The sequence below is a fragment of the Podarcis vaucheri genome, assembly GCF_965113315.1.
Source record: "Podarcis vaucheri genome assembly, chromosome: 13".
NCBI lineage: Eukaryota > Metazoa > Chordata > Lepidosauria > Squamata > Lacertidae > Podarcis > Podarcis vaucheri.
Genome location: NC_138751.1, coordinates 411095 through 427645, shown reverse-complemented (window position 1 = coordinate 427645; position 16551 = coordinate 411095). Strand labels below are relative to the sequence as shown.

Below are 16551 nucleotides of genomic sequence, written 5' to 3'. Positions count from 1 at the left end.
CCGGTCTCCCCACTTCCCTTTGTCTCTCGCAGGTGAAAGAAGGATGCCGGCAAGACCTCCTCCTCCATCTCTTCATCCTGGTGGAGGGGAAGCAGCGGCTGAGGAACCGGATCAGGTATAATAATAATATTTTTTTATTTATACCCCGCCCATCTGGCTGGGCTTCCCCAGCCACTCTGGGCGGCTTCCAAAAAATATCAAAATACTGTAATACATCAAACATTAAAAGCTTCCCTTCTTCTAAAAGTCTGGTAGCTATTTTTCTCTTTGACATCTGGTGGGAGGGCGTTCCACAGGGAGGGCGCCACTACCGAGAAGGCCCTCTGCCTGGTTCCCTGTAACTTGGCTTCTCGCAGTGAGGGAACCGCCGGAAGGCCCTCGGCGCTTGACCCCAGTGTCCGGGTAGAATGATGGGGGTGGAGACGCTCCTTCAGATCTACTGGGCTGAGGGCGTTTAAGGCTTTAAAGGTCAGCACCAACCCTTTGAATTGTGCTCGGAAACGTACTGGGAGCCAATGTTGGTCTTTCAAGATCGGCGGCTGCTCCCAGTCACCAGTCTAGCTGCTGCATTCTGGATTAGTTGTAGTTTCCAGGTCACCTTCAAAGGTAGCCCCACGTAGGGTGAAGGAGCCTTGGGGGGGAAGAGGCTGAGGGGGGAGGGGGAGAGGACATTTCTGAGACAGAACAAATCTCTCCCCTCCTCATTGCTTCTGTCAAAGCTGCCCGTAACAAAGGCTGAAAATGCCATTAATGAAGATTTATGCACTGAGGATAAAGAGTAACCCCTTCACCTTAACTCTAAATGTCACTAGTATTATTCATTATAAATTGTTTTTAGGACATCTGGATAGTCTTTTCATTCCAGAACAAAACTTAGGTGAGAGGAGAGAGGGATTCTTCCATTTGGCAAACTGGAACGCTTGCACAGACATATTGATCTGAATAAAACAACATGGAGTTCATTAAAATAAGCACCAATAATCAGAATGTGCAGCAGACCAATCCAATTAAAACAATCCAGGCAGGAAGCAAAAGAGCAACATGCAGGAAATAATCTTCATGCTGCCTAAGAGAAGGATCTTTTTCTTTCAGAGCTCAGTTTCTTTTGAAGATGTCGCTGTTTGTTTCACAGCTGAGGAGTGGGCGTTGCTGGATCCTGCCCAGAGAGCTCTGCATAAGGAAGTCATGGAGGAGACTTGGAGGACCATGATCTCTCTGGGTAAAGTTCCCTCTTGGGTCATCATATCTGCTTTGGAATTCAACAGATATTTCTCTGGGACAAACCTCCCATATTTGGATGGATCCCAACGTTGCCACCTAGAGCAATTGGGATTCTCACACCCCCACAGCTCACCTGGCATGGAGGGCTAGGGACTGTTTTGTCTGTGGATATTGTTCCTTGCCTTCTGTCTTTTTGCACAGGGATCAGGATGTGGAGAGTGTTTTGAACCAATCAGTTGTTCCATATCCAGTTCTAAACTGTAGCTTCTGGCTTAGGAACAGCTTCCTTCCTTCCTTCCTTCCTTCCTTCCTTCCTTCCTTCCTTCCTTCCTTCCTTCCTTCTTTCTTTCTTTCTTTCTTTCTTTCTTTCTTCTCTTTTTACATTTCTAAAGCTGTGCACTTTTCTTCATCATCTGCTGTCTCAGGTTCCCCCCCCCCAACAGATTCTGTCCATTCTCTCACCTGCAGTCTCTCTCAAACCTCTCCAGCCATTCTGCACCTTTCATCTCTTAGCTGTAGGTTATGGCATATCCAAAATCAAAAGGCATCCCGTGTTATTTTTGCTATGATTTACTAACTATGATTTATTAGTTTTTCTCCCTTGATCGTCTCCGCATCTCTGCACTTATAAAAAGTTCCCGTCGGTTTTCAGTCCGTTCCGCATAGGAAAAACAGAGAAAGGAGATTTACCAATTGTGAAGCTTTGAAGTTAAAGGCAAAGTCTCAGAACTTATATATTCATTTTAATATTTTGAAATCACCAGTACTTAGTTTTGAGCTTTTTTTTGATATATTTTCCAGACCCGTTTAGAATTATGTCATTACCCAGCAGTTTAATTCCCCCCTGGACGCTACGTAATTGGCAGACAGAGATTCCAATTCATATTCAAATAGGGTTCTGACCTTGCAGATGGAGTTGGTTCAATGATTGAGCCAAATAAATTTCATCCCTGAAAAGAACAGGCTTTTTGAATCTGTATTTCCCATAAATATATCAGTGAATGTTAGTCAGCAAAGGCAGTGAACTCTGCAGTAAGACTTCCCATCTAACTCCCTTCAGATCTTCCTTTATCACAAATGTTCATTAGCATTATTCAAAAACTGGGAACTCCATTTCTTTCTTAGGCTCTGACCTGTTCCTCTCTTCGTTGCAGGTGGTGATGAATTAGAAATTAAGAAAAAAGGGCAACACACCAAAATTCTCACAGTGGAGAAGCCATATCAAGATTTGGAGTGTGGGGAGAACTTCAGTCAGGGCTCCCATGCCACTTCCCATCAAATGAATCCTATTGGGAAGAAACCCTTTCAGTGCTTGGAATGTGGAAAGAGCTTCAATCACAGCTCACAGCTCAAACACCATCAAAGAATTCATTCAGGGGAGAAACCATATCAGTGTTTGCAATGTGAAAGGTTCTTTACTACAAGCAGATACTTACGTCGACATCAGAGGATTCACAGCGAAGAGAAACCATACCAGTGCATGGAATGTGGGAAGAGCTTTTCCAGGAAGGACAGTCTCACTTCCCATCAGAGAATTCATACAGGGGAGAAACCATTTCAGTGCTTGGAATGCACAAAGTGCTTTACTACACAAAATTTATTTCATCAACATCAGAGAATTCACACTGGGGAGAAACCATTTCAATGCCAAGAGTGTGGAAAGAGCTTCAGATGGAGAGCCCATTTCACTTCCCACCAAAGAATTCATACAGGGGAGAAACTATTTCAGTGCCTGGAATGTGAGAAGTTCTTTACTACAAGAAGAGACTTGCAACAACATAAGAGAATTCACAGTGGCGAGAAACCCTATCAGTGCTTGGAATGTGGAAAGAGCTTCAGGCGGAACGACCATCTCACTTCCCATAAAATGACTCATACAGGGGAGAAACCATTTCAGTGTCTGGAATGTGGGAAGAACTTCAATCGGAGGTCATGTCTCACTTCCCATCAAAGAATTCATACAGGGGAGAAACCATATAAGTGCTTGGAATGTGGGAAGTCTTTTCCTACAAGCAAATACTTCCGTCGACATCAGAGTATTCACAGTGGAGAGAAACCATACCAGTGCATGGAATGTGGGAAGACTTTCTTCAGGAAGCACAGTCTCACTTCTCACCTCAGAATTCATACAGGGGAGAAACCGTACCAGTGCATGGAATGTGGGAAGAGCTTTTCCAGGAAGGACAGTCTCACTTCCCATCAGAGAATTCATACAGGGGAGAAACCATTTCAGTGCTTGGAATGCACAAAGTGCTTTACTACACAAAATTTATTTCATCAACATCAGAGAATTCACACTGGGGAGAAACCATTTCAATGCCAAGAGTGTGGAAAGAGCTTCAGATGGAGAGCCCATTTCACTTCCCATCAAATGACTCATACAGGGGAGAAACCATTTCAGTGTCTGGAATGTGGGAAGAACTTCAATCGGAGGTCATGTCTCACTTCCCATCAAAGAATTCATACAGGGGAGAAACCATATAAGTGCTTGGAATGTGGGAAGTCTTTTCCTACAAGCAAATACTTCCGTCGACATCAGAGTATTCACAGTGGAGAGAAACCATACCAGTGCATGGAATGTGGGAAGACTTTCTTCAGGAAGCACAGTCTCACTTCTCACCTCAGAATTCATACAGGGGAGAAGCCGTATCAGTGCTTGGAATGTGAGAAGTGCTTTACTACAGGAGGAGACTTGCATCAACACAAAAGAATTCACACTGGGGAGAAACCATATCAGTGCTTAGAGTGTGGGAAGAGCTTCAGTCAGAGGCCCAATCTCCGTTCCCATCAAAGGGTTCATACGGGGGAGAAACCATATCAGTGTGTGGAATGTGGGAAGAGCTTCAGGCGGAACAACCATCTCACTTCCCATCAAATGACTCATACAGGGGAGAAACCATTTCAGTGTCTGGAATGTGGGAAGAACTTCAATCGGAGCTCAAGTCTCACCTCCCATCAAAGAATTCACAGTGGGGAGAAACCATATCAGTGCTTAGAATGCAAGAAGAGGTTTACTACAAGCACACAATTCCGTCGACATGAGAAAATTCACACTGGGGAGAAATCATTTCAATGCCAAGAGTGTGGAAAGAGCTTCAGTCGCAGGTCTCATCTCACTTTCCACCAAAGAATTCATACAACGGAGAATCCCGAATAGTGCTTGGAATGTGGAAAGAGATTCACCTGGAATAAATATTTCACGTCCCATGAAGCATCTGGTGGGGCTGGGGCCATTTCATCCATCTCAAGGCCTCCACCTGCACTCTCAAAGCATCCCCACCCAGTTTGCATATGACTAGAGGTGGGCGTGACCTCACCTGCCCAGGTAACATAGAGCAGGACTGGTCAGCCACCTCTCTCTCTCTCTGACTACTTTCATCGAAGAAGCAACATCTGCTTAGCCTAAGATGCCTTCTTGGCTTGTATCCAAGAGAGGACAAAGGGACTGTCTCCTTATGGGATAGTTTCCAGGTGTGCATTACTTTTCTAAACTAAGTCTGCCTTCTGGGATCCAATTGTGAACAGAATGTGAGTGAGTAAATTCTTTTATACTTTTATAGAAGACTGTGTTGTGTCTTATCTTTTATGAGGGACTAAAGGGGACATTACAAATGAAACTTATTATAGAGGCTTTAGCGAGCCTGAGCAAACGCATGTGCTGTGAGTTTAGCAGCGGTGAAGGCTGCTAAGAAGTCATACTTCTCGGCCTCCATTGCATCCGCTAGCTCTCGCCCAGCGCAATTATTTAGTATTATTAGGTCTTTAACGTCCCTTGAGGGACAGCCAAATTTAAATAACAAATTGACACACGGCTGTGAGGCATTTGCGAGCTTTTTTGCGGAGAAGGTCTTGTCACTCCGCCATGACCTCCCTGCCAATTTGGATACAATAAAGGAACTGGAGGCCCCTCGACTGTCCTCGGGTCCAGTATTGGACCACTTCGACCAGATATCCCCAGATATCCCCGAGCTGGAAAGCCCACCACTTGTCCTCTCGACCCGTGCCCGTCTTGGCTGATTAGAGCGTGTCCAGACGAGGTGCGGGCCCCCCTGGGGAATATCATCAATTTGTCCCTTGGCACGGGGACATTCCCAGGGGAACTGAAGGAGGCAGTGGTGCGCCCGCTCTTAAAGAAAACATCATTAGATCCTTTAGATCTATCCAATTACCGCCCGGTTTCGAATCTTCCGTTCCTGGGTAAGGTGATTGAGAGAGCGGTTGCTGAACAGCTTGGTGGGTTTCTGGATGAAACATTGGCTCTGGATCCATTCCAGTCTGGCTTCCGCGCTGGTCATGGGACCGAGACGGCTCTGGTTGCCCTAACAGATGACCTTCGTAGACAGCTGGATCGAGGCGGGTCAGGGCTGCTGATTCTTCTAGATCTATCAGCAGCTTTCGACATGGTCGATCACGAACTTTTGGACCACCGCCTTACCGACGTGGGGATCCAGGGCACAGTCCTTCAATGGCTGCGCTCGTTTCTCTCTGGTCGGGGACAGAGGGTGGCGCTTGGGGGGGAATTGTCATCGCGCCACTCCTTGGTGTGTGGAGTACCTCAGGGCGCGATACTCTCCCCGATGCTTTTCAACATCTTTATGCGCCCCCTCGCCCAGCTTGTTCGGAGTTTTGGGCTGGGTTGTCATCAGTATGCCGATGACACCCAACTCTATCTGTTGATGGATGGCCATCCTGACTCGGCCCCAGACACACTGACCAGATGTTTGGAAGCTGTGGCTGGATGGTTACGTGGGAGCCGGTTGAAGCTAAATCCTTCGAAGACAGAGGTCCTGTGGCTGGGACGGGGCGATATGGGATTGGGGGGGCAACTCCCATCTCTTGCGGGGGCGCAATTAGTGCCAGCACCGTCCGTTAAGAGTTTGGGTGTAATCTTCGACACCTCCCTTTCCATGGAGGCGCAGATTGCAGCTATAACAAAGGCGGCATTTTTCCATCTCCGCCAAGCTAAGCAGTTGGCTCCTTACCTCTCTCGCCCTGACCTAGCCACTGTGATCCACGCGACGGTCACCTCCAGACTGGATTATTGTAACTCGCTCTACGTGGGGCTGCCCTTGAGACTGACCCAGAAACTCCAGCGGGTGCAGAATGCTGCAGCGAGACTCCTTACGAGGTCTTCGCTGCGAGATCACATTCACCCGGTGCTATACCAGCTGCACTGGCTCCCGGTGGAGTACAGGATCAGGTTTAAGGTGCTGGTTTTAACCTTTAAAGCCCTATATGGCCTAGGACCCTCGTACCTACGGGACCGCCTCTCCTGGTATGCCCCACAGAGAAACCTACGGTCTTCAAATAAAAACATCTTGAAGGTCCCAGGCCACAGAGAAGTTAGGCTGGCCTCAACTAGAGCCAGGGCTTTTTCGGCTGTGGCTCCGATCTGGTGGAACACTCTGTCACAAGAGACCAGGGCCCTGCGGGACTTGACATCCTTCCGCAGGGCCTGCAAGACAGAGCTGTTCCACCAGGCCTTTGGCCAGGGCACAGCCTGACTCCCTCCCTCGGCAATCTTCGCAGAGCTCTGGCCCAATGGTTGCTAGTGGCTTGCATTAATTAATTTTTATAATGAATGATTTTAGAATGTTGTTTATGTTGTACCTTTGTACTGTTTTATTGTTGTTAGCCGCCCTGAGCCCGGCTTCGGCTGGGGAGGGCGGGATATAAATAAAATTTATTATTATTATTATTATTAAAAAGGGGAATGTTACTCTGCTAAATTGTGGAACTTGTTAACACAAGTTGGAAAGGCTATAATCAGACAATATATCCTCTCCTGCATCCCTGAACATTCCCACACTAACTACCGGCCGGTTGCTCATCTCCTTTTCCTGGGCAAGGTTCTGGAGCGGGTAGTTGTGGGCCAGATCCAGGGGCTCTTGGAGGAAACTGATTGTCTACATCCATTTCAGTCAGGGTTTAGGTCCAGTTTTGGCACAGAAACTGCTTTGGTGGCCCTGAAGGATGACTTCTCTCAAGAGAGAGACACAGGGGAACTTGTCCCTGTTAATTCCCCTCAACCTCTCAGCGGCTTTCGATACAACTGACCATTGTCTCCTTCTGGAGTGGCTGTCCGAACTGGTCCTACTTGGATGGTCATTCCCAGAGGGGGATGCTTGGCAAATGCTTTTCAGACCTTGGCCTCTAGGAGTTTGCTGCTGTGCAGGAGACCGTGATAGCCGCCAACTAGGATGGCTTTCAAAGAGGATGAGAGACATTCGTGGAGGGGAGGGATATGGAGGCCCCTTCTAGCCAGGCGGGACTCTGCCTTCCCAGCTGGAGGCAGCCAGCTTCTGAGCCCCAGTTGCTGGAATCCCCAGGAGGGGAGAAGAGGGCTCTTGTCTTGGGATCTCGCTTGTGGGTTTGCCATAATGGGCATCTGCTTGGCCACTGTGAGGACAGGAGGCGGGGCCTGTGGGGCCCGATCCAGCAGCTGCGGGACTCTTCCGATGTTCTCCTCAGATGTCAGCCACATTGGAGTTTAGTGTGGATTTGAAGCTCCTCGTCTCTTGCCTCAGGATAAATATAAAGGAAGGAGGGGCGGGGTGGGGGGATGGAGAGAACCTCTCCCGCTTCTCTCCTCATCCTAGGAGGTGTGCGGGGGGGAGGGTCATCAATCGCAGGGCACTCAAAGGGACCCCCAGATGTGGGAGGTGACCCCCGAGGGCTGGAGCCCGGGGCTGGGCTGGCTCCCTCCGCCACCCGTCCACTGGGCACACACAGGCGCGCCCCCTCCCTCCCTCCCTCCCTCCCTCCCACACAAACACGCGCGCGCCCTCTGCCGAGGGGGCAGGACCGGCGGGCTTCTGCTGGCCAGAGCCGCTTCTTTTCTGGCGGAGCCTCCCTCTCCGCACAAACCCGTTTTCACGTGTCCGGGGGGGGGCGCGCGCTCTTCCCGCATCCTCCTCCGGTTCCCTTTCCGTCCAGCCAGGCTCCGGGCGGCTCCATTGATGCTGCTGCTGCTGCTGCCGCGCCCACCTGGAAGCTGGACCAGCCGCTCCGGCAATAATGGATCCTTTTGTTTAGAGAGATATTTGTGGATATATTTCTAGCCGATTTCGCCCCCCGGCTCCGGCCCTGGCTGCTTCTCCGGGCGCGCGCCTGGCAGGCCCCTTGCTCGCCATCCCGCCTCGCCTTTCCCTCCGCCGGCGCGCCTTCGGGAGGGAAGAGGGGGTCCCGGTCCGTGGGGAAGAAGGGGGCGAAAGAAAGGCAGGCAGCCTCGCGGGAGAGACAGGCGGAGCCCGAGGGGGGCGCAGCGCGGAACTGGACGCCCCAGAACCGCCGCCTCCCCCCCCCCGCCAGCTGCATCACACTGTGAACTCAGGGGGAGCTTGGGGACCACCAAGACCCCTCGATCTTCTTCACATGCACTGCTATGTCCCCCATTCTATATTTGTGCATCTGGTTCTTCCTTCCTAAGGGCAGAATCTGATCTTTGTCCCTGTGGAAATTCATTTTGTCAGCTTGCCCCTAGTTCTCCAATCTGTAATGGTAATTCTGTGCCATTAGCTGCCCCTCCCAGTTTGGCGTCATCTGCAGACTGGACGAGCATCCCCTCAACTCCTCCATCCAAGATCGACAGATGGAGCCACAACAGGCCCCGGACAGAGCCCTGCAGCCCCCCTGGTCACAACTCTATGGCGTGACCTCATGGGGGGCACAGTCGCCTCTCCTCATGAAGGATGTTTGGGGAGTTGGAAAAGGTTCAGAAAAGGGCTGCCAAAATGATCAAGGCAGACTTGGCTATGAAGAAAGGTTCCAGCCTCTGGGGCTCTTTAGACTTTAGAGCAGGGGTTCCCAATTAGCTAATTACTGAGGCCCCCCCCCAAATTTTCAAAATCCAATCCTGGCCTAGAGAAAGTGGAGGGAGAGTTGCATCTCCTGACAGTGGAACTCAAAAGACATCCAAGGAGTCGGGATGTTGGAAGATTCAGGACAGATGAAATTAAACGCAAGGCAGAGTTCACCTGTGGAACTCCCCGGCACAGGAGGGAGAGGGAGAGAGGGGGAGCTGGCTTGCCAAGGGTTAAAGGGGTTTGAGCTGGATTCCTAGAGAGGAGAGGAAGTCAAGGCGGTGGGGTTGGGGGGGAAATAAAACTCCCGAGCCCCAGCCCCTCCCTCTCCGCCCTGCCTAAAAAGGAGGCGGGGCCTTTGTCTCTCTCTTCTGCACGTGCTGCATCCATGGCGTCTCCGGGGAGCCGGTGAGTCTTTGCTCTTCTTGCAAAGGGTGCAATGGGGAGAAGAGGGGGGGTGTCCCTGGGATGCAGGGGGGGTCCAGTTGCTGGAAGGAAGAGCAGGGGGAGAGAGGGGGGGCTCTGGCGCCCCAGTCCTGCAGATGTTCTGATATTTGGGGTACCAAATGTGAGCCCCTTGAATTGGGCCAGGAAAACTAGGTTGTGGGGCTTCAGTGGGGGGGGGGCCATGGATGCCCCCTGGAGCTCCTTGGAGAAAAGGGGGAGATGGAAATATAATGAATCAAGAGAGGGAGCCCGGCCACTTTTGCATTTGGGCAGCTCTGCCTAGAGGGCACTGCCATGGCCTCCTGGGGTCCAGAGCGTGGAGGACCCTGGCTGGAAAGGGATCCTGCTAGTCACTGAGGCCGCCTGAGCCCCCAGTGAGTGTGTTGGATCCAGGAGAAGCCCCAGACATCGCTGGCTGGGGGGGGGGGGCTAAGCTACAACACAGTATTTTTATTTTTATTATTATTCATTACCCACTCTTCACCGTAAGCTCCCAGAGCAGCCGATAACTTTAAAACACAATAATAACTTTGGCCTCGCACATTTGGCCCTCAGGGGCTTGGCCAGATCAGGATTTGGCCCTCAGAGCAGACAAAAAGGGATCCCACCCAATCAGTCTGTCTGGAGATGTAGAGATACAAAGTGCTGATTTCATTCCTGGACTGAAAGCACTGAAAGGCAGGAGCCACGAGGCTGATTCAACTCACAGAAACCGCTTCATTTGCCTCCACTTTTGGCCTGGCAAGAGGATTTCTTCTTCTCCTTCCTCCTTCCTTTTTTTCTTACAGAAAGCTCAGAGTCTGGCATGTGGTGCAGTCCAGCCCTGGTTCCTAGCAAGACTCATCCACACTTGCTCAGGGGACCTCCTTCTTCTTCTGACCGTGTGCCAATTTCATAACAGAACAATATATTTCCTTTGCAGTATTTGCCAGCACCTCTAAATCAGACAGGCAGAACTTGGTCAAAGAAAAGATGGATTTCTTCCTAAAGATGGATGAGGGAGACTCAGCTGGCCCTGAAGCAGGAAGAGGCCATGCTATGGAAACTGGGAGCAGTGGGGGATTCTGGGAAAGCTCTGGGCGGAAGATCCTGGGAGAGGAGGACACCCTTCAGTCCTGTCACCAGGAGGCTGAAGGACCACGAAAGGTTTGCAGCCAACTCTACCGCTTTGACCATCAATGGCTGAAGCCAGAAAGGCACACGAAAGCTGAGATGCTGGACCTGGTGATCTTGGAGCAGTTCCTGGCTGTCCTTCCAGCGGAGATGGAGAGCTGGGTGAGGGAATGCGGAGCGGAGACCAGTTCCCAGGCAGTGGCCCTGGCCGAAGGTTTCCTCCTGAGTCAGGCGGAGGAGAGGAAGCAGGTGAGAGAGACTTTCCTCTGGATGATCCCAAGGGGCTCCACGGAGGGAGAAGATCCTAAAAAACTCTCCAAATTGCTCATCCTTTTCCGTTTTCTAACCCTTCTCCCCATTCTCTTTTTTGAATCCTTGTTTCTCTTTCAGGAAAAGGATCTGTCTGCAGAAATGGGTCCTGATTCCTTTGGGGCAGGGAGGACTCCATTGGACACCAGAGAGAGGCCGCTGGGTGAGGAGAAAGGAGTTTTTTCTTAGTTGGGTCACATCCTGGCGATTCTCAAACTCATCTGTGGGTTCTTTCAGTGTTTTGGGAAAGTCACTCGGGGCCAAGAGCCCCAAGGAGAGAAGATGTATTTAAACAAAACTAAAATATGAAATGGGTACAAAGGCCAGAAAGTACCTCTGAGAGAAGCATCCTGCACTCCGGTCTCCCCACTTCCCTTTGTCTCTCGCAGGTGAAAGAAGGATGCCGGCAAGACCTCCTCCTCCATCTCTTCCTCCTGGTGGAGGGGAAGCAGCGGCTGAGGAACCGGATCAGGTGGGGGGAAGGAGCCTTGGGGGGAAAGAGGCTGGGGGGGGGGAGACAGGGCGTTTCTGGGGTCAAATGAATCCCCTCTTGCTCTCTGTCAAAGCTGCCCTTAACAAAGGCTGAAAATGCCATTAATGAAGGTTTGTGTGCTGAGGATAAAGAGTAACCCCTTCACCTTAACCCTGAATGTCACTAGTATTATTCATGATAAATTGTCTTTGGGACATCTGGGGAGTCTTTCCATCCCAGAACAACACACAGGGAGAGGAGAGAGGGATTCTTCCATTTGGCAAACTGGAATGCTTGCATAGACATATTGATCTGAATAAAACAAGGTGGAGTTCCACCCATTTTCACTAAGATTCATACCCATCATTAAAATACACGATGAAATAACTCCATTAAAACATTAAAATAAGCACCAATAATCAGAATGTGCAGCAGACCAATCTGATTACAACTACCCAGGCAGGAAGCAAAAGAGCAACGTGCAGGAAATGATTTTTATGGTGCCTAAGAGAAGGATATTTTTCTTTCAGAGCTCAGTTTCTTTTGAAGAGGTCGCTGTTCATTTCACGGCTGAGGAGTGGGCGTTGCTGGATCCTGCCCAGAGAGCTCTGCATAAAGAAGTCATGGAGGAGACTTGTAGGACCATGATCTCTCTGGGTAAAGTTCCCTCTTGGGTCATAATCTCTGTTTTGGAATTCAGGAGATATTTCTCTGGGACAAACCTCCCATATTTGGATGGATCCCAACGTTGCCACCGAGAGTGCCAGGGATTCTCACACCCCCACAGTTCACCTTGAATGGAGGGCTGGGGACTGTTTTTTCTGTGAATATTGCTCCTCCGCTTCTGTCTTTTTGCCCAAGGATCAGGATGTGGATATGCTTTCTGAGTGTTCAGGGAAGTTGGTTCTGCCAGCTTTTGATTTTTGTGGATTTTTTGGTGGAGCAAAAAGTCTTTCTCCAGATTGATTTCCAATGGATGAGAGGATTTTTCTGCCTCTGTTTAATTTACAGATCAGTCTTTGCTACCTCTAATCGTCCATAAATCTCTTCTGGCTTCAGAACAGTTTCTCTTTCTTTCTTTCTTTCTTTCTTTCTTTCTTTCTTTCTTTCTTTCTTTCTTTCTTCGCTCCATACAGTTGCAAAGCTGTGGACTTTTCTTCATCTACTGCTGTATCAAAAATCAAAATGCATTCATTGTTATCTTTTCTATGATTTACTAATTATGATTATTTAGTTCTCCTTCTTTGATCTTCTCTGCGTCTCTGCACTTATAAAAGGCTACTGAAAATGGTTTTCAGTCCATTCTGCATAGGAAAAACAGAGATGGGACATTTACAAACAGTGTAGCTTAGAAGTTAATGAAGGCAAAGTTTCAGAACTATATATTCATGTTAATATTTTGAAATCACCAGTAGTTAGTTTTGAGCTTTTTGATATATTTTCAAGACACATTTAGAATTCTGTCATTACTCAGTATTTTATTTCTCCCCTGGACGCTAGGTAATTGGTAGACAGAGAATCCAATTCATATTCAAATAGAGTTCTGACCTTGCAGATGGAGTTGGTTCCATGACTGAGCCAAAGAAATTTCATCCCAAACAAGAACAGGCTTTTTGAATCTAAATTTTCCATAAATATGACAGTGAATGTCAGTCAGCAAAGGCAGTGAACTCTCCAGTAAGACTTCCCATCTAACTCCCTTCAGATCTTCCCTTATCACAAATGTTCATTTGCATTATTCAAAAACTGGGAACTCGTTTCTTTCTTGGGCTCTGATCTGTTCCTCTCTTTGTTGCAGATCGTGATGAATTAGAAATTAAGAACAAGGGACAACACGACAAAATCCTCACAGTGGAGAAGCCACATCCAGATTTGGAACATGGAGAGAACTTCAGTCAGAGCTCCCATGCCACTTCCCATCAAAGAAATCCTATTGGAAAGAAACCCTTTCAGTGCCTGGAATGTGGAAAGAGCTTCAGTCGGAAGAATAGTCTTACTTCCCATCTAAATATTCATACAGGGGAGAAACCATATCAATGCTTGGAATGCACAAAGTGCTTTGCTGCAAAAAAAAAGCTATGGAAACATAAGAGAATTCACACTGGGGAGAAACCATATCAGTGTCTGGAATGTGGGAAAAGCTTCAGTTGGAAGCATAGGCTTACTTCCCATCAAATAATTCATACAGGGGAGAAACCATTTCTGTGCTTGGATTGTGGGAAGAGCTTCAGGAAGAGGACCTATCTCACTTCCCATCAAAGAATTCATACAGGGGAGAAACCATTTCAGTGTCTTGAATGTGAGAAGTTCTTTAGAACAAGAAGAGATTTGCATCAACATAAGAGAATTCACAGTGGGGAGAAGCCATTTCTGTGCTTGGAATGTGGGAAGAGCTTCAGTCAAAAGGGAAGTCTCACTTCCCATCAAAGAATTCATACAGGGGAGAAACCATTTCAGTGCCCGGAATGTGAGAAGTTCTTTAGTACAAGAAGAAACTTACATCAACATAAGAGAATTCACAGTGGGGAGAAACCATACCAGTGCTTGGAATGTGGGAAAAGCTTTAGGAAGTGGACCTATCTAACTTCCCATCAAAGAATTCATACAGGGGAGAAACCATTTCAGTGTGTGGAATGTGAGAAGTTCTTTATTACAAGAAGAGACTTGCATCAACACAAAAGAATTCACACTGGAGAGAAACCATATCAGTGCTTAGAGTGTGGGAAGAGCTTCAGGCGGAGCTCATGTCTCACTTCCCATCAAAGAATTCATACAGGGGAGAAACCATATCAGTGCTTGGACTGTGGGGAGTCTTTTCCTACAAGCAAATACTTCCGTCGACACCAGAGTATTCACAGCGGAGAGAAACCATACCAGTGTGTGGAATGTGGGAAGACTTTCTTCAGGAAGGAGAGTCTCACTTCTCACCAAAGAATTCATACAGGGGAGAAACCATTTCAGTGCCTGGAATGTGATAAGTGCTTTACTACACGATATGGGTTCCATCGACATAAGAGAATTCATAAGGGAGAGAAACCATTTGAATGCCAAGAGTGTGGAAAGAGCTTTAGTGACAGGTACCATCTCACTTCCCACCAAAGAATTCATACAGGTGAGAAACCATACCAGTGTGTGGAATGTGGAAAGAGCTTCTCCAGGACGGACAGTCTTACTTCCCACCAAAAAATTCATACAGGGGAGAAACTATATCACTGTTTGGAGTGCACAAATTGCTTTACTACACGACATGGGTTCCATCGACATCAGAGAATTCACACTGGGGAGAAACCATTTGAATGCCAAGAGTGTGGAAAGAGCTTCAGATGGAGCGCCCATTTCACTTCCCACCAAAGAATTCATACAGGGGAGAAGCCATATCAGTGCTTGGAATGTGGGAAGAGCTTCGGTCGGAGAGACCACCTTACTACCCACCAAAGAATGCATACGACGGATAAACCTAAATAAGGCTTGGAATGCGGAAAGAGCTTCAGCTGGAAGGAAATCTCACTTCCCATGAAAAACTCACAGTGGGGAAAATCCTGGAGTCATAGAGTAGTAGCTTTAGGAGGAATCTTGAGGGTCATCTAGTCTAACCAGTGCAATGCATCTTGATGATTAGTCAGAATCTTCTTTCTTGTTATGTTGTGGGGTTACATGGTTCTTCACCTCCTTTACAATCGTGAGAATAACCCTGTACAGAATAATCAGGGTCCTTATCTGTTTAGATGTTTAGCTTGAATGAGACATAGTGCACCCCAGAGAGAGAACACAAATAAGCAATCAGACAACCAATGCGTATTGGAATTTCTATACAACATTGCTTTATTGATTAACAAACTTAACACATAACAAGACAAGGGAACATGCACTCAGACACACACACAGTCACACACACACACCTTCTCTGGGTTGGCCAGACCTAGAGGGTGGCTGGCAGGCAGCCGGATCTCAACTGCGTCTGACTCACACCTCAGTCCGAAAGAGACTAATCTTATACGCTCTTCTCATTGTGCATCTAAGTCTCATGTTCCTGAGTGACATGTTCCTGGCAGTTCTTAGCATGTTCTTGGCAGTCCTTCATCTTTAGCATGTTCTAGGCATATCACAACTCTTAATGTTTGTACCCGGTCTTCTGGCACGGTACAACACTCACTGTTTGGGGCTACCATTGCATGGCGTAGTCTTTATGCTTCATTGTAGGTACAGGACTTTTTGCCAGAACATGAACATTCCATCCGCTTCTTTTGATCAGCGCAGTTCATTAATAACACACTTCATTCATAATAGCATCCATTTTGTAAGGTGTTCTTCAGCCTAAAATGTGTGGTGGTCTTCAGCCATCTTGCGGCTCATTTAAAACATGCCATTCATAACAACTGTGAGTTAGGTTAGGCTCCCCAAGGTCTCCCAGTGAGCTTCATGGCCAAGGAGGGATTTGAACCCAGGTCTCCCAGGGTGTAGTCAAATACTCTGGGCAATGTACTACACTGGCTCTCCCATGAGACTCTTAGAAATTGTTCATGCATTTGTGTCTGCTTAAAATTTGGGTGCCATATTGTGGTGTTTGTGTCTAAAGTTGTATACTCCTCTAGCAAAATAATTTATGTAATAATAGTAAGTACAGTATTATAATAGATTTAAGGCAATGTTAGCTGGGGGAGGGAGAAGTTTCAAATTCTGGGGGTGAGTGGTGATTGGCTGTGAATTTGGAAGAGTGTTTGAGTAAGTACAACATAACCATCAGGCCTTTGGCTTACTAAACTTTCCCTAACCTTTTAAATGTGTTTGTGGGAGGCAGATCACTGGTTTGTTTCCTTTTTCCTTTTATGTATTTTGTGTTTTTCTTTTGCATTTTAATGGGGGGAACCATCCTGAGGTTTTCAGATTAAAGCAGTATACAGATTTAATAAACTAAATGTTGGATGGTAGTCAAAACCAATAAATGAAACATTTAAAAATACTCAAGCAAACAAAACAATTTTGACTTAAATGGCAACAACTTAAAAAAAGATGCAGAACAACAGCAACAGCAGCAGCTACAAACCTCCCGGGAGTCTGTCTGGGTCCTGCCCTCCCTGACCCGGTGGGGGAAGCCTGCAAGGCCGGGAGCAAATCTTCCAGACTCAATCCAGCCCGGCCCCCTCAAATAGTTTCTTGGGGGCGCCAAGGGAGCGTGGCCCCTAGGAG

At 47.9% G+C, this 16551-nt stretch overlaps 2 protein-coding genes across 5 annotated transcripts in view; both read left to right on the top strand.

Annotated features, from left to right (window-relative positions):
• LOC309517927 (uncharacterized protein) overlaps window positions 1–4522 on the top strand; it is a 71198-nt gene extending 66676 nt beyond the window's left edge. Inside the window, exons 2-4 of one of the 4 annotated variants that reach the window (XM_082197565.1) lie at window positions 33–115; window positions 1093–1219; window positions 2376–4522. In XM_082197565.1, the coding sequence (XP_082053691.1) occupies window positions 33–115; window positions 1093–1219; window positions 2376–4378 (2213 nt within the window). In that variant the 3' untranslated portion in view covers window positions 4379–4522. The remainder of the gene's footprint in view (window positions 1–32; window positions 116–1092; window positions 1220–2375) is intronic. The other 3 variants (XM_082197560.1, XM_082197562.1, XM_082197561.1) reach the window with 3 other exon arrangements.
• A 6064-nt stretch (window positions 4523–10586) lies between these two features.
• LOC309517546 (uncharacterized protein) lies at window positions 10587–14829 on the top strand (the record flags this gene model as incomplete). The annotated part of the gene is made up of 5 exons (XM_082196767.1): window positions 10587–10832; window positions 10974–11055; window positions 11282–11364; window positions 11895–12021; window positions 13163–14829. The coding sequence occupies exons 1-5, from the start codon at window positions 10683–10685 to the stop codon at window positions 14827–14829; spliced, it is 2109 nt and encodes a 702-aa protein (XP_082052893.1). The 5' UTR covers window positions 10587–10682.
• Between the last annotated feature and the right edge of the window lie 1722 nt (window positions 14830–16551).